Here is a 26,185-nt window from a genome sequence, read left to right as displayed (position 1 = left end):
TAATTATAAAATGCTATTTCAAATACACACATGAGAAGTAAAATTACATAAGCAAAACTAAGTGCATAATTGTGCATATCAATTATTTATTATTGTTCCCTAGGAAGGTTAAATGCCTTACCCAGTTTTATCAATTAAAGCAATAGTAAGTCACACCTGGTCACTTTACAGTTGATATAGTAGTGCTTATACAGCCATTACGTTATCTAATAAATAACAAAGTTGCCTCAAAGAATAGGCCACACAGCTTGAAGAAAGTGAAATGTCATGGAAAGAAGATATGTTTTAGAGTCAAATGTAGATTTAAATCCTCTTCCTCCTCGTTACCAGCTGGGTGACCTTGGACAATTCATGGGGTATCTCTGGACCTCATGCGTACTGCGAAGACGAAAAATATCCACTAGTACAAAGTTTTTATGATGAGAAGATGAAGTGATAATGCACCGGGGTCCTGCTTGCACATGTGCTCATAACTACTGGTTCCTTTCTCCTTCCTCTTCCCCACTTTGAAGAATCTAGCTTCACGTGCATTTTCCATGCTCCACTGAACTCAGCTTTTTGGCTTTACTGCACTCAAAACACCTACTTGTATGCTATTCACAGCTGTGGAGTATGTCAGACGTTTCGGGGGTCATGAAACCCAAAAAAAAGGACAGAGCCACCGAGAAAAGATTCGTTCCCATTAAGGGATTTAATTGTTACAAAGGTTGCTTGTGTCAGTGGGATAATACAATATGGGAGGGCTGCAAGAAAAGACAAATCATGATGAATGGTTGGAATCATAAACAGGAAATAAGCAGGTCCGACCTGAAATTTGTAAATCTTGGGAAAAACTAACCCAGCCTAGTTTTAGAACAACAACATTTAATGAAAGAATACTAAAAATGACACAAAGGAGATAAGGCAAGTAACTGAACATGTTTTTAAAACTAAATGTTATTTGAGCTGAATTTAGAAAGGTGTTGTGCCAAAAATCAATGCTCAAAATAACTTCATTTGAATACAGCACTTAATAAAATGCACTTCAGTTAAAATTATTAAAATCTAAGAGAGGCACAAAGGAATCTTTAGGAGCATGAGGATATGACATTCCCTAGTTTGTGGGATGTGGGAGTTAGAATCCTGAGACAAGTGACCCAGGTCCAGGGCCCCGCAGTTAGTTAGGAACAAATGCGGGAAGAGTTTCAAGTTCATCTGATTTTTCCAGTCCCCTTTTTCCACTATTAATGATTACGTACCTAACCCTAAGGCCAGCTGAGGGTCCCTCTATCCTACGTGTCTGTGTATATTCTCCCTATCTCTGCCCAAGTTAGGCAGGACAAGGAACTCAGTTCTTCCATCTGTTTCCACAGGAAGTCCAATCACAGCCAGAACTTCATGATTTGCACAAACTTTGCTGACAGCTCAGGAATCAGAGGTAGGGGAGGTGGGAAGAGGATATGGGGCCCAGCATTAACAAAGAACATTGGGTTAAAAGATGGCTGCATATATGGAGAAGGGTCTGGAGAAATACAGATTTATTTCTCTGGAGTTACATATTTACATTTTCAAGGAGACTAAAACCCTCAGTGATTTTGTTTATTTGGCAAAGGATTGTGAAATCTTAGGGACCTTTCCCAGAGAGGATTCATTTACATCAGGGACAAAGGTGTTTTGTTTTGTTTCCCTCTTTCCAGAGGGGATCAGGGCAGCTGTCCAGATCCTCTGTAAATGTCCAGATTCATCACGTCAGGGTTTCTGCAGTACAAGCCCCTATAGATACAGCAGACATCTTTCATTATGTTGCTGCAAGGAGATTCAGGAAAGGGAACCCACGATTGCTTCTGTTGTAGGTAACAAAACGTCTGATCGAGAAACCTTATTTTTCCTTTCAGTACAAAATAAATAAATATGGATATTAAAAATTTATCAATACTGTATTTTCCGTAAGCTAAAACTGTTACTAACTAGCTATTACTTCCCCTATTGACTCCCCCCTCCATTTTCTTTTTCTTTCTTTGGCGAAATAGCAACTATTTGTTACATATTTACCAGCCAGACTCAGTATGAAGAGCTTTATGCATCACCTTTTTTAAAACTCACAAAAAGTCTAAGAAAGTACTTTTATTCCCAATCAAGAGCTGAAGAAGCTGATCAACAACTCTGACCAACACAATAGGTGAACAGTAGAGCAAAAGAACCAGTAAATTTCTAATTTCTAACATATCTCTTTCGTGTCAGAATCTATGTTACTTCTGTTGCTTACTCTTCAGGAAACTATACAATATTGTCACAGCTCATACCCTGGACCTAATCAAACTCAGGAACTGCTAACATGTCTGAAATGCCCAATTTTATCTATTAATACTATAGGGTAATTTGTGTGTTTTATAATATGAAAACCATATATGTATGTGAGATAATATCCACGTTCTTCTTATTTTTTTTTAATCCACATTCTTGGGATGCCTGGGTGGCTCAGTCCGTTAAGTGTCCGACTTCGTCTCAGGTCATGATCTCACAGTTTGTAGGTTCAAGCCCCAGCTCGGGCTCTGACAGCTCAGAGCCTGGAGTCTGCTTTGGATTCTGTCTTTCTCTCTCTCTGTCCCTCCCCATGCTCACACTCATACTCTCTCTCAAAAATAAATGAATCAACATTAAAAAAGGTTAAATGCACATTCTTATTCTGAAAGTTTCTTATACCACATGCGTTAAGGGGTGGCAGCTAAGCAGTTTGTTTTGAGGAAGCAACACAAGTCTTAATGATAAATTCCAGGATGATAATCTGGGTCCAAATATTGAAATATATCTTATATGTGTTGCCAAATGAAGAAAGCCTTCAGGCTTGTCAGACTAGCCTTACTATTCATGGACCAGTAGTCTCAGCATCACCTGAAGTCTTTCTACAAATGCAAAACTGCGGGCCCTGCCATGGGTCTACCGGGTCAGCACCTGTGTCTTAATAAGACTCTCCAATGCACATTAAGCGGAGAGAGCAATCCTTTAGAATCGTTTTAAGGCATTAAAGCTTTCCCCTCTGAGTCCTGCTGATGAAAAGTAAAACCTAACCTTTCCCCCGTTCAGGTGGTGGATCATAAAACTGCCTTCCGACTCTGAGTCATTTGCTTTCTGGTGCTCATCCTTAGGTTTTCTACAAGTCCCAAAATAATGTCGGAGAAAGTTCTCAGACCGTGTGATGTGTTATGACTCTGCAACAAATAGGGTGTTTAAGCAGAATGAATCATAAGTGTGATTTACACAAAAAGGAGAGACTCGTGAATAGTGATTTGATACTGGAAAAAAGAGGTTTTGAGATACACTGACTTGTCTTTAAATCAGATAAAAACCATCTGCCTTTAACATCAAAAGATTTTTTTTAATGTCTACTTATTTTTGAGAGAGAGAGAGAGAGAAAGAGAGAGAGAGAGAGAGAGAGAGAGAGAGAGAGAGAGAGAGAGCAAACAGGGGAGGGGCAGAGAGAGAGAGAGGGAGACACAGAATCCGAAGCAGGCTCCAGGCTCTGAGCTGTCGGCACAGAGCCTGACGCAGGGCTCAAACCCACAAACCGCAATGTCATGACCTGAGCCAAAGTCGGATGCTTAACTGACTGAGCCACCCAGGCATACCTAACACCAAAAGGTTTCTGATGTGATATTTAGACATCAACCCCAGTTCATCCCATCTTTCTTGACAGATATTATTACTCTAGTGAACTGAAATGGGAAGTGATGACCAAAGAAGGGAACCAAAGTGATCTCTCTTTCTATAAAGAATAGTTCCAGCCCACCTCCAACATAGCTTTCATGCACAGATTTATTAGAGAATAAATTCTCTAATCATAGCATGTCGGGGTCCCATCACCATAATCTTCTTTGGCACTTTTGGTCATATGAATGACATGGTTTGATTTCTCTCCCGAGTAACTAGCAGAGGCTAGGAAGGACAAACTTCCTGGATTATAGAGCTGGAGGAAACAGCAAGGATCGCCTCCTGTATCCCTGACCATCCTTCTTCGGCCTCCGGTCTCATCTCACCCCTTACATCTAGGTCAAAATATTCTTCTTACTTTACTCACCTGTCTTCAGAATCTCCTGTATCCCTACATGCCAATTTGATTGGATGACTTTATTCTAAGCTGATCCCTTGAGGGCCAGAACTGCAGCTCCAAACTGCCCATTTTCACAGGTACTTCAAGCTCAACTGATCCTCAGTTGAACCCTATATCCTATTTTAAAAGCCATCCTCATGGGGCGCCTGGGTGGCTCAGTTGGTTAAGCATCTGACTTCGGCTCAGGTCATGATCTCACAGTCCATGGGTTTGAGCCCTGCATCAGGCTCTGTGCTGACAGCTCAGAGCCTGGAGCCTGCATTGGGTTCTGTGTGAACCCTCCCTCCTTGCCCCTCCCCTGCTCATGCTCTGTCTTGCACGGTCTCTCTCAAAAAATAAATAAATAAAAGCTATCCCTGCAGCCTTTTCTATCTTTGTAAATAACATCCCATTCACCCTGATATTCAAATTTGAAATTCAAGTTATCCTAGAAGCCTCCAACAAAACATAATGTCAGTTTTAAGAACTAATTTTTTTCTTTGTATCAAGAGTCAATTCCTCACCGGTTGATTTTGTTGACTTTCTCAGGTCTAGCTTCCCTCATGTACTTAAATTTTAGTTTTAGGCTCCTCTTGAGAGGGAACTTTTAGGTTTTTCACATTTTTCTTACTCTTTCCATCTCTGTAGTGTGTCTTCTCTTTCCATCCAGTTATTTTGTGCTTATCTCTACAAGCCCTTTGAGACTCCCAATCTGGAAAAAAGTCTTTTTAAAGTTTATTTATTTACTTTGAGAGAGAGAGAGCACATGCGCTAACAGGGGAGAGGCAGAGAGAAGAACAGAGAGAATCCCAAGCAGGCTCCAGGCTCAGTGCAGTGCCTGCCCCAGGGCTCGATCCCATGACCCTGGGATCATGACCTGAGCTGATATCAAGAGTCAGACACTTAACCGACTGAGCCACCCAGGCGCCCCCAGACAAAAGTCTTATATGGGTGGCTCCTAGCCCATGCTGTCAGTGGGTACAAAAATAGATCAAAATAACAAATAAAGGGGTGGCTTCTCCTAGGCCCAGGCTGCAAGCCTTCCTCTTTTTCCTCTGGCTTCTGAAGCTTGCTAGTGCCACCACCTGGGGTGGGCAGCATCACAGCTTTTTCCAGCCTCCTTTCATAGTTGGGAACCCCTGCTTAGGTCAAATTCAAAGAAGTGAAGGGGGTTCTATTCCCCTGCCATTTAAACAAACATTTCTATTTGAGAATAATTTTTATATTTACCAAACTGTGCTAAGATAGTCTAGAATTCTCATATACCCCACCATCCAATTTTCCCAATGATTAACATCATATATCAGATATCACGTTTGTTATAATTAATGAATCAATAATGATATATTTCTGCTAGCCAAAGTCCATACCTCATCTAAATTTCCTTACCTTTTACCTACTGTCCTTTTTCTGTTCCAGGATCCCACCCAGGATCCTGCATTGCATTTACTGGTCATGTTCTCTTGAGTTCTACTTGCCTGTCACAGTTCATAGGTTCCTACTAGTCCTAGTCCCCCTACTGAAATTGAGCACTTCTTGGCTGTCCCTGACTATTTCTGAACCAGAGCTCAAAAGGCCCAGGGCTTCAATGTTCATATATTGTTATGTGTTTTTACCCCCTTTTCTGGCCCATATAGATATCCATTCTGTTTACAAAAGAAGATATATCTTCTTAATTGAAAAATGTTAGCTGTTGTTTCAGGTATTTACAACCTGAAACTACAGGGGCACCTGGGTGGCTCAGTCATTTAAGTGTTGGCTCAGGTCATGATCTCACAGTTTGTGGGTTTGAGCCCCACATCGGGCTCTGTGCTGACAGCTTAGAGTCTGGGGCCTGCTTCGGATTCTGTGTCTCCCTCTCTCTCTGCCTCTCCCCACTCACGCTCTGTCTCTGTCTCAAAAATAAATAAACCTTAAAAAAATTTTTTTTAAATCTGAAACTATAGTATGAACTGGAAAATCTTCCTTCTTCATTTCTAGTTGATCATCAATTCCTTTAGATTTCTAGATCATCTCTCTGTAATTCTTTCTTGTCCCATTGCCTCTGCCTTACTTTAGGCTCTCACCACTTTTTATTATTTTGATACTTTGCTTTGTATCTAATATTCACTGTGTGCCTACTCTGAGCCAGTATCTATTAAGCAATCTGTACACATTATCTCATGCAAACCTTATTACAAACCTAAGTGGTACATGGTAATATTTTCACTTCCCAAATGAAAACCAGAAGTTCAGAGAAGTGATTTGTCCAAAATCACAGAGCTACCCAGAACGGCCAAGCTAGGATCTAAACCCTATGTAATCCCAGAGCCAAAGCTCCTAAACAGTACACCATATTATGTATTCAGCCCTTACACCATTTGTTTGAAAGACTTTTCTGCCTCTAGGCATATATATCCCCAACCTATTCTCCATATGGTGCTTGAAACATCTCTCTATAAAGAGACTTTATCAAGGCATTTCCCTAGTCAAAACCCTTCAACAATTCCCAATGCTTAAGATTAAGTCCAAATTCCATAGTACAGCACACAAGACCCCCATTTATTCAGCCTCTCATCTTTCTGAAGCCTCATTTCCAACTATTGGCACTTGTCAGTGGTGCTCAATCACTTATTAAGTAAATGAATGAACAAGCATTCTTAAAACTGCATATTGAAGTTCAGATAGGCTTATACAGGAGTGGAGGTAAAAAATAAATGAGAGCACGACAAGAGGGAATTATTATTTATATTTCTCTCTTTTTTATTTAAATGCATGTTTTTGGCTATACCCTCCCCATCCCATTCACCTTATGTGTATTTACAAGAATGTTTCGCATGGGGCGCCTGGGTGGCGCAGTCGGTTAAGCGTCCGACTTCAGCCAGGTCACGATCTCGCGGTCTGTGAGTTTGAGCCCCGCGTCAGGCTCTGGGCTGATGGCTCGGAGCCTGGAGCCTGTTTCTGATTCTGTGTCTCCCTCTCTCTCTGCCCCTCCCCCGTTCATGCTCTGTCTCTCTCTGTCCCAAAAATAAATTAAAAATGTTGAAAAAAAAAATTTTTTAAAAAGAATGTTTCGCACGTCACAAAAGATCTGTAATTTGACAAAGTTATTTAAAGCAGGAAGTGAAACTCTATAGCTCCAAACAGCATTCTAGATATCCTGTTTCTCAGAGTAAATATTATTCTACTGCTTTTGCTACATCTTGACTCACTTGAAATAGTACTTGAAAAAGACTTCAAAGACACTTAAACTACCTAATTGGAAAGGGAATTATTTTGAATTGGTCTATAAAACACTCAATAAACAGTCCTAACATTCAACTCTCCATGAGCACCTATGATGTTTTAGCTCCAATATACTATTGACAATACTTTTTGTCCCCTATGGCTTCAAGAACTACGAGACGAAATCAATGTCCTTTCTATCAGCGTATTAAAATTTAAGCAACACATAAAGTCCAAGGATCCTTGAGTACAAATGCTAGCAAACAAAATATTGTAATGCAGTAGATGGGCAGGCACTATTTAAAGTCTCACCGATTTCTCTGATGATGGGCTGTTTTCCATATACTGAATGTGTAATGTTTTTAATATTTATAACACAGTTCTTTTAAATTAAACATATATCAGTTCTTTCCACAAGACAAAATGTACCAGAAGACTTAAGACTCAAATTTATGAAAGACGTTTACCAAATAAATGACCAAATAGAATAGAGGAAATGGGATGCTGAGGTTCACTGGCCATGATTACAGGGACAACATGGGCTTTCTCCCCCAGGAAGCATCCATCTAAATTACTAAAAACTTATTCATATAATATTTTGAAGTTATTTAACTTTAACATACATAGTAACATGAAATAGGTTAATTAAGAGATAATATTACTTTAAAACCACCTCATTTGATTCCTCTTAGTAGGTATTTTTACCCAGTAAAAAGCTGTTTCTTAAGCTAATGTCTTCAACATAGTATTTTCTGTACCCTGAACTCATGTTTCCAGTTCAAATTCATGTATCTTTTTATTCATAGATTGTACTAACACAAAGGCTTTTAATCTCATAGTTTCTCCAACTGATCTCAAAGTTTGCATTAGTGAAGTTTAAAAAATGCTCAGTAAAGGCCTGGCTTGCATGGAGAAGTGTATGCGCTTTGCTGTAAATCTATTACAAATGGTCACTGAAACATTTATAATTGAGTTGTTCAAAGTAATTAACTGTAGTCAAAGTAGTTTCAAAATATCTGGCAGAAATAGCAATGGGAGCCTTCCCCTCAATTGTGCCTGGCTTTTAACTATTTTTATTCTTCTAAGTAATATTTTTTTGGTCAGAGTTGTGAACATGGTCACCATTTCACTGAGGAACATAAATCCTGATTTTTTTTTTTTTTTAATGTGTGAAGAAATGTCTTTAGTATGAATTGGGAAGAAAAGCCAACTTAAAAATAATCAGGAGATACCAACAGCTTTCTTTCTGAATGTGTGAAAAATCCTTGGAAGCTCTTTAAATTCATACTGTTTAAAAAAAATGGAAATACTGGGGAAATTAGGACACATATTTTACTGTTCAAATTGACATTAATTCTACCATTAAATGTTTACAATAAAGTGGTCTTTCTTAATCATCTGTTATTTTCTTCCCCTAGTCACGGTTCAGTGGGACAGAACATTCCTACAAGTGTTGGTAAGTGGAAAGGGCAAGTTTTGATTGCCTACAGTGCTAAAGGGCTTATTTTAATAGGGATTTAGCAAATTTCAAACAGGATCATGAATATTTCTCAACCATGACACAATGTCCATTTTAATTATTCCACAATTCTAACTAGTTTTAATCAGGCTGTTTAGAAATCATTAAGTAAATTGACAGGTATAATTTGTTTTTAGTAAGTTATAAGACTATTAGCTACAACTCAAACACCTTCTGTGAAAATTAATTAAAGGAAATCTCATTTAAAATGGAATCAGAAGGCCAGCAGGGGGAGCGCTCATGCCTTATCACTAGTCTTTAATTACAGACCCAACAGGAAGCGACACACCTTGCCAAACCACACTACTCTACCCGCTCCTTTCTTCCTGCCACCAGCCCAGCCAGTGAGAGGCTGTCACAACTCAACCAATGAAAGACCACTATACTTCTAACTCCCAGTTTACACCAGTGGACTTTTTATCACAGTGCTCCCAACCCTCCGGATTTCCTCTGTAAAAGAGCATCCCTCTCCTTTATCTCTGGTCTTCTACGTTTTTGCCTTAGCTTGCTTGTCCTGAATTGCAGTTCTCTGCTATTCCCGAATCAACATATTTTTAAAATAACTGAAAGCTATTTAAGTTGTTACAAATAAAAAAAAGTTATAAAGTTGTTTAAAATAACTGAAAGTTATTTAAGTTGTTATAAATAACAAAAAGTTATAAAGTTGTTTAAGGTTAACAATACCAATACAAGCTGCTCAGGGAAACCTCAGCTTTATTGACATTTTGTAATCCATTTATCACAACCGTGATTAAGCTGTGTTTCTTGGTCCTAACTTGATTACTTCTGACACAGAACAATCACAGAATTAGAGCAAAAAAAAAGAATAAGGCAAATGTACAAAATATGGTGCTAACCCAGGAAAATTAGAGTTGGCAAGCTTATCTGCCACATTATGGGTACTACCAATCTAAAGGGATATCAAACAGACATTTTTCTTCCTTCTGAGTACATACTGCTTCTTAGTAAGGTTTAAAATTGTATAAATATGTAGTAAAAAAAAATATCTAATTTCTCTAGGAAGACATAAAGCTTTCATATTTATTCTAGAGTTGAAAAGAAGTTTCTGCTGGTGGGTTCTCCTAGCCTTCATGTTTGAAAGTGGGTTTTAAATGGAATGGATTATAAAAATGACATAAAATAAAAACCCAATTAAATACCTCTTCAACACATACACACAGACACAGATGGATATATTGAGTCCTTAGGTCTATTTATCCCACGAAAGAACAAAAAATTGAACTTGGATTCTCAATATCCTTAAATTCACTATCTTAATAAAATTGCACATTCGTATGCAATATTAATAAAAAATAAAAGAAACAACACTTCTACACATGTGGTGGTCCTCAAAATTTGTGAAAAGCCCAGGTCAATTTGGGAAATTTCAGTTTCATGTATCACAAGGAACCTCAGCAATGGAATAATTTTCCCTAAAGACTCTTGTGACTCAGAAAATACAAGAAGTCATCAAACTGTCAGAACAGACTTCAAAACAAAGTCATTTTTCTCAAGAACATGATTTAATTTGAACCCTGAGAACAGTTATCCATTTTAGTTTCTGTGCCTATAGACAGTGACCCGTATGTCAAGATGGTTCTGCTGATTAAATCACAGAGACTTTCTGCTTTTGCATGAAGATTCTTCTAGCTTGGAGAGAAGGTTCTGGTTTAGGGGTGACCTACTTTCATGCTGCAGAATGTGTTGCCTCTAGGAAGATTACTCTTTCCCATTTTTTTTCTCTCCTGTTACAGTGTTTTCACTTTAGAGTTGCTCTTTTTTATTCTTATAATTAAAAAGTCTGGCTTCAAAATGAGAGGCATACAAGTTATATGATGATATTTTAAAATGCTTAGTGTACTGCAATTAAAAAGCAGTTAAAATATGCATCTTGCTTTTCTCTTTTTAGAGTTTCCAAACTAGTTATTACTGTTTTAATTTTGCCAACTACCCAAAAGAATTCCCAGGGAACCCCTAATTCTGCAGGCTCTCTAATATGTAAGCAGCCCAGGGTTAGTAAGATACAAATTTATATTTAACTGTGCTTCATTAAGTTTGCAATATTGAAGGCATTCTATCTTGAAGGCAGGGCAAAAGACAAGAACACTTGTCTTTTCAGAGTTTCAGAGTTTACAATTTCACAGGCCAGTAAAATTTCAAAGGAGTATTCTGGTGGACATTTCCCAATTTATTTTTGATAAGCAATGAGATTTAAAAAGAACAAATCTTATTTAAAAAGCCTACCAAACCAATACATATACTATGCCATCATTTCACAAAAAGGCAGTTCATTTTAATACAGGGAAGGAGGCAGGAAACAAAGAAAAGGAAAAGGAAAAAAAGAAAGAAGGGGGAAAAGGAAGAAAGGAGGAAGGAAAAGAGGAGTAAGAGAAAAGAAGGAAAGAACAGTCAGTTTAGTTGAATAAATTTAATTTCATGAAAAAACTAATACTCTTTCTTAATGGTCTGTTTCACCATCAATGGTATGGACTTGCATTGGGAAACCACTCACTGAGATCTCGGTCAATGATGTTATTTCATTTTTGTTTCACTTCTGAGAAAAGAATGTGATCTGAAAATGTACAGAGGCCAAGGTCTTTACTATTAGTCATCCATCTATGTAGATTCTTTCCTTGGTTTCGCACTATACAAAATGTGATCATGAATAAATCATTCAACTTTCAGAGACTTAATTGCACAGAATGCTGCACGGTGGTCAGAATATATATATATATATATATATATATATATATATATATATATATATATATGTGTGTGTGTGTGTGTGTGTGTGTGTATTCCACGTACCCTTTAAGAATGTTACAAGCAAACACTGAATTCAATGAGTATTTGTTAGAGACCTAAAACACTGATAATGTGTATGTTAAAATGTTTTGAAATCTATTCATGTTGATCAGATTTGGGGAAAGTGTGGCCAGTTATGAGGGAAGTTTCAGTTGAATCCCAACACTATTCTAGGGAGAAAGAGGAGCTAACATAAAGCCCCGGGTATAGCATACATAAGAACACCTTTGGTAAATCATAAAGAATTTGGCTTAGCTAGGGTATAGGGCTGGGGTCTGAGATAAAGCTGGAGAGCACATAGGAGCAGAAAGGAAAGGTCTGTAGAGCAACAATCCTATGTTCTGGGGGGCGGGGGGGGGGGAGGAAGGAACCACTGCAGGTTTTTTTTTTTAAGCAGGACATATAAGGTGACCAGATCTACAAGGATCAAAAGACGGTAGGCTTGCATCACATAAATTCCAGGTTAAGCTTCACATCTTGGCCCAGGGATTACTTGTGTGGGCTGTATCCTTGATGCACAGCAACAGTAACAAGTTAACACTGACTGAGAACTTCCCAATTCTAGGCACTAGGATGAGCACTTTACGTAGATCATTTCACTTATTCCTCACCACAGCCCTTTCAGTAAACGCCAGTTTTATTTCCTCTTGTAAGTGAAGATGCTGGGCTCTGAGATTCCAAGTACCTTGTTTATGGTCATACACATAGCACGGGGAATGGGATTCCAACTTAGACATCAATTCCAGAGGCCAAGTTTATCACCACTGATTGTTGCTCATTTGAGCAAAAGAAGGCGCTCTTAATAAACACAGGGAATGATTACACCTCAGCCTTCCTGACATTGATAACAATCATTTAGGATCTTTGAGCGTTGGTCTTTTCCCTCTAGGCAGACTTCTGAACCATTCTAAAGAGGTTACAGCAATACGTTAAGAAATAAACAAAAAGCAAACTTTCCAGTAACATATAAGAAAACGTGTTACATTCTTTATGTAATTTCAATATTCTATACTACAGCTTAATCCACATGTTTTATTCTTTTCTTGATAGAAATGAAAAACCATCTGGACACCACTTCTTTAAACAATGCCAGGCAGCTTGAGGAGCATTACATTTCCCCTCAATCATGTTCTTCTTCATGCTGCAAATGTCAATTCCATTAGTCTTTTCAAAACCTAATTCTGTGCAAGGAAAGCAAAAATGCTTTGAAAAATCTGTTATGAACACATCTAATGTCCTGTAATTGACACCATCCTAAGTGATTTCTTAGGACCGTATAAGTCATCTGACAAAATTCATCAAATAAATATTATATGAGATTTAAACATTTTATAGAGTAACTTTTCTATCACCTTTCTCCCTTGTTTTGTTTGTTTTTTTTTTTTCCTTTAAATACTCCTCATTCCTGGGGCGCCTGGGTGGCTCAGTTGGTTGGGCATCTGGCTTCGGTTCAGGTCATGTTCTCACAGTTTGTGTGTTCGAGCCCAGCGTTGGGCTCTGTGCTGACAGCTCAGAGCCTGGAGCCTGTTTCAGATTCTGTGTCTCCCTCTCTCTCTGCTCCTCCCCCACTCATGCTCTGTCTCTCTCTCTCTCTCTCTCTCTCTCTCTCTCAAAAATAAATAAAACATTAAAAAAAAACTTTAAATACTCCTCATTCCTTGGCAATGTGCTAGATACCTGACTGTTTATAGCCTATCTTCCCCACTAGAATATAAGCACCTAAGTTCATGGACTTGGTCTTGTTTACTGTTGTATTAACAGAATTTCGGATAAGACCTGGCATGTAGTGAGCATTCACTAAATATTTATTGACTTAATAAATGAATAGATTCATAAATGAACATATTTTCATACGTGGAAGAGTCTGAATTATACACATCCCTCACATAAATCCAGAACTCACTCATCTGAATATAAGTGAAAAGTACTGTGTAAAAAACATTGACTAACTCATCATAGGGGGTATCTTGCAAAGAGGAGGTGTTCCGGTGACATTAATACAGACAGAATAAAAGGCAGAGACTGAGTCATGAGAGTAAACAGGAGATTAAAGAAGGTGAGCAGGCTGTCAGTTCACATGACAAGGTAAGGACCTGATAGTGAGAGGTCTCAAGGGAGGGAAAGCTCCAGAGGTATTATTCATCAGGACACCTGAGAGCCAAGGAGCCTCCTTATTGGATCTGCTTGGAAGCTCTGTTGAGCCAGAAACCTGAGAAGGCTAAGTTCCACCCTGGTCTGCCTTCTCTGTGAAGTTGCACAGAGCATTAGCATAAGTAATAAAAGAGGGCTCTGATAACTCTAAGGTAGATAGGTAGATAGATAGATAGATAGATAGATAGATAGATAGATAAAGTGGAAAGGCTGTATTATCTGATTCACCATTCTTCCAAGCAGATGTTCCTGAAGCCTCCGAAGCTCTTCCTTAAACTGAACTCTTAGCCAATTTCCTTCCCTCCTCCTCCACTAGCAAGGGCAAAGTTACTCCTCACAACCTCCACTAGGACCACGTTTTCCCTCCTCTTTACCGCCCCCAAAGTTTATTTAGCACTTACTCTGCACCTCACACTGTACTCAGTACTCAGACTACTGAAATTAATGGCATCATTCCCTCCCCATAGGAACTGATAAAGGGGACAAGTGCGTGCCAGATGCTAAGGGAGCTTAAACACAAGGAGGGCAAGAGGTGATAAAAGGCGACTGTATCTATGGAGCTAATGAAGAGTCCATGAGAGTCCTTACAATCTGGTGCAATTTCTCCATCTTTTGGATTCCACAGCACTTTGAGTGAGCCTCCCCTAGCCTCTGCTGCTCCCCACTCATCCCCCCACCACACACACAATGTCATTAGGGCATCTGTCTTGAATTCTACTCACTGGTATACCCATTTTTACCAGGCACTCTCCTCTCCCACCCATTTGATGACTGTCTTGAAAGCAGGGCTCTCTGTTTTACTTTTCTTTCTATTCTCATCAGCACTGCCTGTAAGGTTTTCACAGAGGAGGGACTGATCAGGGGCTCATCAGCATTTGGTGTTTCATGAATGACTGATTGTGAGGACAGCCAGTCAAGAGTTGTTTTATTTTATAAATGTCAAGGGAGTTGTCAGAATGGGAAGACATCAGCACCTTTTACTAACAATCACAGAAGGTGGAAAAAGAGGTACAGATTCTAGCTCTAGATTCTAAAGCAAGGAACAAATACTACATAGAATTATACAGATTCACCTTGGGAACAATGGGACATTTTTGGATCCTGCATGTAGTGTCTTCTTTACTACCTTTATGCCTAATCTACAATTCTTTCACAAGTCCTTACATATGGTTCTCTGAATTAAAGGTATCAAATAAAAAGCACATTACAAATATCTGAGTCTACTATTTGGTTTTGTCTTCTGTCTACCTGGGACGATGACAAGAATGTCATAGAGTGCCAATGTCAAAGAATGCCAAACTGTAGATCACAATTGATTTTTCAAACTGTAGATCACAATTGATTAATTATTGAATTGCTTCAGTGAGTTGACAGAGCATTAGGATAGGATAAAAATCAGAACAGATAGTGACAGAATTTTTTTTTTATAATGTTTTTATTTATTTTTGAGACAGAGAGAGACAGAGCATGAGCAGATGAGGGGCAGAGAGAGACGGAGACACAGAATCCGAAGCAGGCTCCAGCCTCTCAGCTGTTAGCACAGAGCCCAACGCGGGGCTCGAACTCACAGACCGTGAGATCATGACCTGAGCCGAAGTCGGACGCTTAACTGACTGAGCCACCCAGGCGCCCCATGACAGAAATGTTCTAAGGAAGTTTTGCTTAAGCTGTGCTGGTAGTTGAGTATATAGTGCTATATACCGGGTAAGTGGTATAAAATATGTTAGGCAGAATACTAAGAGGGTCCACAAATTCTTAATCCTTCTGATCTTTTTTGTTTTTTTCAACCCTCTGATCTATATGCATGCATAATCCCTGGGACTGTGAATATGATGGACATGACTCTCATAATTAGGTTCTGCTGATTTTCAGACAGGGAGGTCATCTGGGTGGGCCTGATCTAATTACCTGAGCCCTTTAAAATCAGAGAGCTTTCTTGGCTAGCCCCAGGAGACGTAGTCAAAGATTCAGATGAAAAGGATCTGAAGCACAGTTACTGGCTTGAGGATGGAGGAGACCACATGGCAAAGAAAGAGAGTGGCCTCCAAAGCTGAGTGTGGCCCTCACCTGACAGCCAGGAAAGAAATGGGGACTTCAGTCCTACAACTGCAAGGAACGACATTCTGTGATAAGGAGAATGAATGTGGGAGCATTTCTTTCCCTAGTTGAGCCTCCAGATGAGAACTCAGTCCACCTAGCACCTTGATTTTAGCCTTGTAATGTACTGGGAAGAGAACCAAGCCATGCTATGTAGATTTCTGACCTACATAACTGTGGGCTGCTAAATGGGCATTATTTTAAAGAGCTGTGTTTGTGGCAATTCGTTTCACAGCAAGAAAAACTCACATAGTACTTCATATAGCCAGTTATGATAATAAAAAGAGAGTACGAGACAAAAGATACTTAGACACTGATCTGATCTAAATCTTTCATTCTACAGATTTGAAAAAATTAAGGTCCAGAGATGGCAAATAACTGCAAGATTATACAGTTAGTGACAGAAGCAGGGCAGAAAAAGCTCTTTCCTTACATGGTCCTGATATTGTGATTACTTTCCTTTTCATTTATGTGAAGATTCATATATTTTACATCAATAGAGAATAGCTTTTCCCCTACTTATTACAAAACAAAGAATTGTTATTATACTTCTTATAAGAAGGGTTAATTCTCTTATAAAAAATGAGTTTATGCTGTGTCATTTTTTTTGCTGCTATATTAGGTTTAATATGTTTCTATTGTTAGGAATAATTGAGGACCTGAAACTATTGTCTATACAAGAAGACTAGAATATCTTTCTTAGAGTTCTCACAACAGAAAATAGATCCTATACATCAGTTCATGAAGGATAACAGCTGTGAGGTCAAAACTAATTTCTAGAGAAACCCACTGTACCACCCACCCACTAAAAGACATTTAAATAACTTCAAAATTTTCTATTTTTTTAATTTTAAAATCCTTTAATCCCCAGAATCATCACTTGCGATTAAATATAGTATTTCACTTAAATACAGTACTGCTTTCACTGCAAAATTTAAATGTAGTACTCAACTTGGCCACATGAGGGCTCCTAGGTTTTGTTTTGGGTTTTTTTTTTCAGTTCGGTGAACCATAAATTGAGACATCGAAAGATAGCTTTCAATGAAAGGGCACATTGGCTGGAGGACGCGTTAGTTGGCATGGTTTCCTTAAATGAGATTATCTGAGAATTGAAGTAAAAATATTACCCCACTGTATTACCCATAGAAACTCCTTTGGCTCACCTCTGCAGGTATCCTTCTGAATAACACAGAGGCCGATTCTGAAGTGTCACAAGATTAATTTCATTTGCAGAGTCTGCTATCTCTTACTCATGGCTCCTTAACTTCTCTCAGGCTCTATCCCTCATCTATAAAAATAAAGAGTATAACACCTACCTAACAATCTTCACTTGTACCTGGTATATGGCATTACCAATTAGTGGTAGTTTTAGTTGTTGTTATTACTAACACATGTATTAAGGAATACTGAAATATACTTGTTTTGTGAAATAATCTTTCAATACAGATGATCACATAGTTGCTAATATTTCGGCCTTGAAAATAATAGCTGTGGGTCCACATTAGTAGAAGGGTTATATGAACACATTAAGTTTATAATTCAGCTATCTGTTTTAACATAATAGACATGCCATTGGCATGGATTATGACACAAATTGTTGAAAATCCAATAATTAAATATTCACTAGTGGTAGGGCTATTTAAAGATCATTCACAGTTCATCTTTCTGCAATCCAAACTCACCATTTAGACTTCTATTTTCTAGGTTCGTCTCTTTATTCATGTGGCCAAACTGGTCATTGTTTCTCCCTCATTTTCTCATCTTTAAGGCATATTTGGTTTATACAATAAACTTTATTTTCTGAAGGCAAAATACCGTTTCTTCTTATCCAGTTAATAAGTCAGAGAAGCAATAGAAGGTGGTGGACATGCTGAAGGACGGGAGGAGAGGACATTGGAAAATAGAGACGCAGTAAACTTTACGGGCTTTTCTAGTTGACTGATTTTTAGAAACATGCTACTGTAAGTTTTAAAAATGCAAACCTGCACTTGTTGCCACTGTCTTATATCAATTCTTGTTACTTGACTACTGATATCCTCAAAGACACCATGCCTGCTCTCTCTTGAAAAATAAGACTCGAACCTCTTCATCTGAGAATAGGGCACTTGAGAGTAGATACAGGAAGAGGACATAGAGTGGTAGAAGGGGAAAGCATGGTTTTAGTTGCCATATCCTGAAATAGTACTAGACCAACACGGAAGCATGTCTTCAAGCTTGAAGGATACAACCTAACCCAAAGACATAGGAAAGTGACTTGACAAAATCACCCAGAAAATTGATGTGGGAGTCAGAACTAGAATCCGGTCTTCTGGTTGTGATCTCTAGAGAAGAACCCTGAAGTATCTGAGAAAAACATTTCAAACATCCCATATTGGGGTAGTTAGGGTGGTGGATACCAAATAAAATGTGACCCCTTTGATGTAGCTTTGGTAAACCCATTAAGCCATAGTTTCTACTTCTAAGGCTTTTGGATATGACCAAATGTCTCTAGAATGAAATAATAAAGCAAGGCCAAGCATCCACCTCCTCTTCCTGGGTAGATTTATCTCCCCTATGCATCATCCTCTACCATATATGATATACTGAGCAACTTTTGTCTCAAATAGACCTAAAACACTGAAAATTGTTATTAGAAAGCAAGGCCAAAGACATAATGGACAAATATTGGTATATAAAAGTTGATAATTCAACTTATTTACTTAAAATCCCAATTAAGTGATAAAGTTCAAAATTACAGGATACTATTTTATACAGGAAAACAGGCCCATAATGCCTGCAAGACTCTATCCATAGCTGACGACTTTCTTAGATGATGGGTTCTATATGGGATTCAGTCCCTCCAAAGTGAAGTACTGTGCAAGGCCAATTTGCCTTCCCTCAGACTCTGTTTTCCTAATGGCTTTGTTAGTCACAGGGTGACATCAACCACTGCCTTAACAACCTGACAGAACAGGGTCAGGGACTTGAGAGCCTGGAGGGAAAATGAAACGAACAAAATCAAACAAAAAATGGCTCCAGCTGAAAAATGGCAAAAATGAAAATGGTAGCACATAAGCTTAAAAATTGGAAAACTATATATACATAAAATTAACTCCTCTGGAAGGTCCTTAAGCCTCCTCTCGTGTTTAAATCTGTTGAAGGTTTTCAGTGTTTTTCAATTTCCACATTCAACGGAAATGACCACACAAACCATCAGAACGATATACGCTCATATAAACAAGCACAGACCCACGTGTTCACAGTGCTGTTCAGACACACGTCACCTATTCACATGCATAGAATGTCTGGTGCTCACCAATGGTGTAGAACCTCTTCAGTTCACTCCTCCGAGAAGGATGCTTCTGGGTATTGGCCGCATTGTTCTGCTCTTCTTCAATGATGGGTGTCTTGGGTGCGGGGGGCTTACTCGCTTGCGGCATTGGCTTTCCTGCACCAGCCAAAGGGTTGAACCCTGGAGCGGTAATATCCACCGACTGGGACTTTTTCTTCAACCTACAGGTAAAGAATACCACAGGCTGTGATTACTGACCCAGCAGACACTTGTTTCAACTTTGTCTCCATCATAATTCTTTTTTTTCTAATATGAAATTTATGGTCAAAATGGCTTCCATACAACACCCAGTGCTCATCCCAACAGGTGCCCTCCTCAATGCATAATTCTTTTTTCAACAACTGAGTTAATATCAGCCCAGAAACAGAAGAAGATTTATTCAGAAATTAGAGACTTTCCCTATAGTATTTTAAATTCTTCAAATATTTGTGAAACTAGTTGGGGAAAAAAAAAATCTACCTAATCATTTTTAAAGGTTTCATTAAAAGGTATTAGAATGCAGATGTGAAAGGACTTTTATTTTTCCTAATAGCAAACTAAAATGTGGTGTTGGACAAAGATAATGCATTTGGCTATTGCTTTTAGTTTTGAAAGGAGTATTTTTAAAGCTATAGTAAAACACTAGTTAGAAATAAATAATTGCAACCCAGAAAAAGATAATGAAATGACTATTTGGGTAACTAGACGCTGTCAGTGTTTTTCTGTTTAATCTGTAATAGCATCTTAGCTGTAAAAATTACAGAGTTCACATTATTTCTGCAGACACTGTCATGCATTGTTCACTTCTACATTTTAGAGAGCTGACATCAGAACTAACATGGAAAGCAAAAAGCTATCCATAAAACATTTTCCCCACTCATGCATATAGAATGCTTCTCTTGATATAAAAGTTCCTGATAAACGATAGGAGTTAAATTCAAATACTTCAAGCTACACAATTTTATATTTGTAATTGTAACTGAACCCTAAGCCTAGCTTACTCTTGGCTCCTGGTACTTCCAGAGGCTACTGTTAAGTGTCTTTTTTCAAGTCTAAATTCCCTACAGAAAACAAGTTGGCAGTTTTCTTTTCTTTTTAATTTTTTAAATGTTTACCTATTTTGAGAGAGAGAGAGAGAGAGAGAGCAAGTGCACACAAGTGGGGGAGGGGCAGAGAGAGAGGGAGACACAGAATCCGAAGCAGCCTCCAGACTCTGAGCTGTCAGCACAGAGCCAGTGTGGGACTCAAACTCGTGAACCACGAGATCAAGAACTGAGCCCAAGTCAGATGCTCAACCGACTGAGCCACCCAGGTGCCCCAGCAGTTTTCTTTATCAGTTAAATAATCACACCTGAAAATTTGTAATTTCCTAAAGGTTTCCTACATCCTCATACATCTAGGCTTTATTTAGTTGTTTTTTTTTTTTCAGTACATTTTTCTATATTCAGTCCTACTGTCAGATCCTGCTCATGTTTCTAGACTCAGCTTAAAAATGGCCTCCTCTGGGAAGCTTCCCATGACATGGACCTTGGTAATCTCACATCATTCCACAGAGGGAGTTATTCATTATTAACTCTCAAGAAGCTTCCATTAAATTGAACTTACCAGAGCAGAGGATTTGTTAAAGGAATAAATGTATCAATTAGTAAAAGATTCATTAATGAAAGCAGTGTTTATTAAATTTTGGTAGTTTCACCATCATCCGTATGATTTCTGCCATTCCCACATACCACCTACTTAATATTCATGAAAATTGAACGCTTTATCCAAACTGCCAGGAAATATGTTAAAAAGTGCTCAACAGCATTAGACATGAGAAACATAAATTAAGACCAAATCGCACTCACAGCACACCCATCACAATGGTTACAATGTGAAAGACATGATATTAATTGTGATGGTGAGGAACAACCGGAATTCTCCAACATGGTGAGAGTGTAAAATGGTACAACCAATTTGGACAAGTGTCTGGCAATATCTGCTTAGCTGAAGTATACAGCTTCTGACTCATCAATTCTACTCCTAGGATATGTCCTATACTACGTGTTCACCCAAGGGCACAGTCAAGAATGTTCATGGAGGCACTACTTGTAATAATGCCCCAATATCCAACAAAACCCAAACGTCTACTAACAGAAAAGGGTAAATGAACTGTGATAATACCTGTAAAATGAAACTTTATGCAGCAATGGAAATGAATGAACTACAACTACTTGCAACACGTTGGAGAGTTTTCACAAAAATAGTGCTTGGCAAAAGAAGCCTGGTACGAGGGGCATCTGGGTGGCTCAGTCGGTTAAGCATTCCACTTCGGCTCAGGTCATGATCCCACAGTCTGTGGGTTTAAGCCCCGCACCGGGCTCTGTGCTGACAGCTCAGAGCCTGAAGCCTGCTTCAGATTCTGTGTCTCCCACTCTCCCTGGCCATCCCCTGCTCACGCTCTCTCTTTCTCAAAAATAAATAAACATTGATTAAAAAAAAATATATTTAATAAAAAAAAGAAGCCTGGTACCAAAGAATACATACTATATGATTCCATTCATATAAAGTTCAAACAGAAGCAAAACCACCCCTGGTATTAAAAGTGTGGGTAGGATAACCATTTGGGGTTATTACACTGATAGAGACACAACATGGGGAATATCATCAATAATGTAATAATGTTGTATGGTGACAGACAGTGACTACACTTATCATGGTGAGCACTGGGTAAGATACAGAATTGTTAAATCACTACGTTATGCACCTAAAACTAAATAACACTGTATATCAACCATGCTATGAAAAACTATAATAAATTTTTAATGTCAATTTTCTACAGATCATCCTATAAACTTGATTTCAGAAATAAATTTCAAATTCACTCTAAAGCAAGTTTTTAGGGGGAGAGGAGTAGGAATTTAAGGGAAAGGTGCTAAATTTTACAGAAGGAAAGCCAGTTATCTCTAGTTCTCAGAAAAGATTATTTTCAAAATGTAAATGTGACAAGTGTTATCTCCAATTCTCATAGACTATTTTCATCACCAGAAACCGTTTATAGTTTACATTCACCTGTTTCAGAATTGTTCAGTTACTAAAGTCTCATATTGTAGCATATCAGCAATGACAGCTTATAATTGATACAGTGCTAGATACTATTATTGATGAAGTTTTACATCACTTAAAAATGTCTTAGTGTACCACAAGCCCTTCTTACAGCCTCTTTGGAATGAGCAAAAGGACACAGTTCTGGGTTCCAAAGGCCAAAGGCAAGCACAAAATAGCCCTGTGGTATTTTCTCTGTTCTTTCCCTGCCCTTCCTCAACAGAGACTCTTCCCAATCAACACTTGAAGGGTGTCATGATCTCATTGTTATTGCTGGAGTCTGGAAAACTGCAAGTAGCTTTGTTGGCTCGCTTAAGAAAAGACTTCCATTTACACGTTTTTAGAAAGCAGAACTGTGTGGGTAATTGAATTACCCCTTTCAAGATTCTAAAAATGACTACTGTGATTGGCAAAGAAACCTGCAAACTGCTACCTTCAGTTTCCAAATTTCATGAAGGGAAGCCTTTCTCAATTTTTAACAATGTTCTAAATTAAATGTGTTACACAAATGTAAATAGCATAATGGAATATGGAGGTGTACATGAGATAAAATACTCATTGATATTAAACATTACAAATAGAGAACGAAAATAATCTCTTAATAGGCACCCAAAGAATCTTTGTTTAATGTGCTTTGTACTTCCAAAGGAAAATGAGTGCCGACATCTCGGATGGAGAAAAGGAAATGAGGAAAAGGAGCCATCCTTCTTGGCATGGCTCCCATAGGCAGACTATCTAGTGTTTCATAATCTTTGCCCCTTCTTGTTCCTGTTTTTTAGCAGAAAAGAACTATTCCTGTTTTTCACCACATGTATTCAAATACATTTTTCAGCGAGGTAACAATGTTGGACACTTTTCTGAGACTCAGTTTTCTCATCTGCAAAATGGGGATAAAAAGGCCCAGAGGACTAAGTAAACACACTGTGAAAGTGCCTAGTGTATCACCTACATGGGATGTTCTCAATAAATGCAAGTTCCAGTCTCTTTGTAAGAGGACGTAGGGATGAGGGAATTTTGTTCTTCCAACTTTCAAGGGATGCTGTGGAAATTATACAACAGCTTCCTAAGATCCTTCGCTGCTGTACTACTTTAGATAAACACCAAAACTTCAGGGCCTGCACCACCTTTTGTAGGGGGTCTCACCTATTCTGGAGTGTGGATTTGGGGGAAGAAGCAGAAGGTAAGAAGAGATTAAGCTACATAGGAGTCCTTTGTGTGCTGTACAATGTGTTCTCTCTCTAAATCCTTTGGAAAACAGATGAATCCATTGAATAATTCGCTTGAGCACATGTATGTTTTAAATCTGTGTGGGTTGACATAAAATAACAAACTCGTAAGCAGAGGTAGAGACCACAGAACTATGGAAGTAAGGACAAAAACTTGAAAGGAAGTGTGAGGAGGGTTTTTGACCTTCCTATTCCGTAAAAAATAGGATTCAGGCCAATTTCAACTAGTTCTCCCAGGAGCAGATAAAGCCCAGTAGGGCAATGATGAAATGCCAAGTCACAGGAACTAGAGAAAAAAATAAGTGGCAGAAAACTTCCAATACCAACCAATTTAAACTTTTTTAATGTTTATTTTATCTTCGAGAGCAAGAAAGACCGAGCATGAGTAGGGTAGGGGCAGAGAAAGAGGGAGACACAGAATTCAAAGCAGGCTCCAAGCCCTGAGCTGTCAGCACAGAGCCTGACGTGGGGCTTGAACCCACGAACCAGGCTCAAACTCATGAACTATGAAATGATGACCTAAGCCAAAGTCAGACACTTACCCAACTGAGCCACCCAGGCGCCCCCAATACCAACCACTTTAAACGGGATCCCTCTACCCTCATAGCAATCAACTAAATTTATTCTTACATAATTTATTTCTACTTTACTAGAAGCATAAGAAATCTTCCATGCATCTTCCAAATCACTAAGTAGCATGCATGCATCTTTTGGCTTAAATGAGGTAATGGACACCCCAAAGCCCAGGGCTTGCATCAACAGTAATTATAAGTGGCTTTATGTTGACCGGCTCCCAAGGACCTGGGTCAGTTCTCTATTTGAATGGCTTTACCCATGGAGACACCCTCTCTAAGCTTCTTTACCTTTACCCCTTAATTACTATTATTTGTCACTTGCCACATGCTTTTGGTCATACCTTTCCTTTTCCTCTCACATTGTAGGGTTTTCATCTACTGTCACTACCCTTCTATCATATTCCATTCAGGTCATAGCCAAGCAATGCTAGTCATCTTTCTATATCTGCCATGCTCTGCATTTTTTAACAGTTTTGTTATTTTGTCTAAACACTACATGACAGAACTCTACCATAAGCCTAAACTACATCCCGCTATGATTTAAATGCATAAGGAAAAAAAATGGTTTCATTTAGTTTGGGTTCTTAACTGGAGTTACATCTTCCATCAAGTGGAATTCAAATTGTACCTTTATTATAACTAATTGGATATGTTCCTGAGTTCTGTAGCTATCTGGGAAAAAATAATGTTCTATTATACACCTAGTAAAGTCATAGGATGCCCTGGGGTACTGTAGCAACAGTTGAGAAAATCTAGTATAGTATGATGAGAATATTTCCTAGGTCACAGGAATTTAAAGTGGTATAACATTAGGATATAAAAGCCACATTTGCATATATCTGACTCTGTGCCTGGAGAATAACAGCTGAGTGGCTAAGACTATGGACAGGGAGAGGTGGGGGCAGATTCCCTGGAACTGAATGTCTAATCTGGTATTTACGAGTTTGCATCCTTGGGAAATTTTCTTAACCTCTCCTTGCCTTGGCCCTCTCATATGTAAATTGGAGGTATTAATAACACCTGTGTCATAAAATTGACATGAGGGTTAAATTAATATTTATAAAAGTACTTAACATATAGTATTATTATTTGCTTTAAACAAAAACACAAGCAAACATAAACAGTCACTAAGCATTTATAATGGACAGGACACAGGCAATACATAATTTCACTTACTGATCACAATAAACCTATGAGGTAGTATCATACTCTTTATTTGTAGAGGGGGCAGCTGAGGTTTAGAGAAAGAGATAGGTCTAGAAAGTAGGGATGCTGGAATCCAACCAGGGCATTATGACCAAAAGGCCACACTTTGGAATGAGGAGATAGTGATAAATTTCAGCAGTGACATTTATCAGCCATGGGACTTTTGGCAAGGACCTGGACTTTCTAGGCCTCTTATTTTCTTACCCATCATGGTGGAAATCATGCTATCTGCTGACTTTACCCAAGAGAGTTATTGTGGGCAGAAAATGTGTTAACTTAAGTGAAAGCACTTTGTAAAATTCCAGAAATCTACAGTACTAGTAGTAGCTATACAAATTCACTCTTTGCCATGTCAATTTGTTGTATACTAACAAAATGTACATAAATACATGCATGAATGTAAATGGCTATGCCCCCAAAACCCAACATTTGTAATCCTTTCCAGTAATTTCCAGCAAGAAGACCATCTGTGGTTTGTACAACTCATTACTGTTAGCAAAGCTGTCTCCTTGCTTTCTAAAAGAGCTAGTGTAAGGATATTTTTTAAAGTAGTAAAGCTGCTGAGAATGCAGATTTTTTCCAAGTTGGATACTGTGGCTGCGGCAAAAATCTCAAGTCACTCAAAGAGAGTTTTTGAGAGCAAATGCCTAAAAAAATTTCACATTTCAAAATTAAGGCCTTTTGTTACCCCTCCTGTATAGTCTGACTACAAATCAGCAGCTAAAAACAAACCACACAATCAGCAAAAACCAAGCATACTCCGAAGTCCAACCAGAAAAAAAAAATGGCAGATTAGAAACCTTTGCATTAAAACAAACAACCCCCCCCAATCCATTAAGATATAGAATATGCCAATTACAGCCTGATTTATAACTGCTGTGCTCATACTATTCTTAGTGGCCCCCACACACAAGGACTGAAGCAGAAAATCTCATTAATGTG

The 26,185-nt window shown here is 38.5% G+C and overlaps 1 protein-coding gene across 5 annotated transcripts in view; it reads right to left on the bottom strand.

The window, feature by feature from the left end:
• OXR1 (oxidation resistance 1) overlaps positions 1-26,185 on the bottom strand; it is a 445,487-nt gene that overhangs the window by 204,426 nt on the left and 214,876 nt on the right. For all 5 annotated transcript variants that reach the window (XM_058698819.1, XM_058698817.1, XM_058698822.1 and 2 more), the window contains one exon: positions 19,138-19,334. In XM_058698819.1, the coding sequence (XP_058554802.1) occupies positions 19,138-19,334 (197 nt within the window). The remainder of the gene's footprint in view (positions 1-19,137; positions 19,335-26,185) is intronic.

This window comes from Neofelis nebulosa, chromosome 14 (assembly GCF_028018385.1).
Source record: "Neofelis nebulosa isolate mNeoNeb1 chromosome 14, mNeoNeb1.pri, whole genome shotgun sequence".
Classification (NCBI taxonomy): Eukaryota; Metazoa; Chordata; class Mammalia; order Carnivora; family Felidae; genus Neofelis; species Neofelis nebulosa.
Note: the sequence above shows the minus strand (reverse complement) of the source record. Positions and strands in the feature narration are given on the sequence as shown.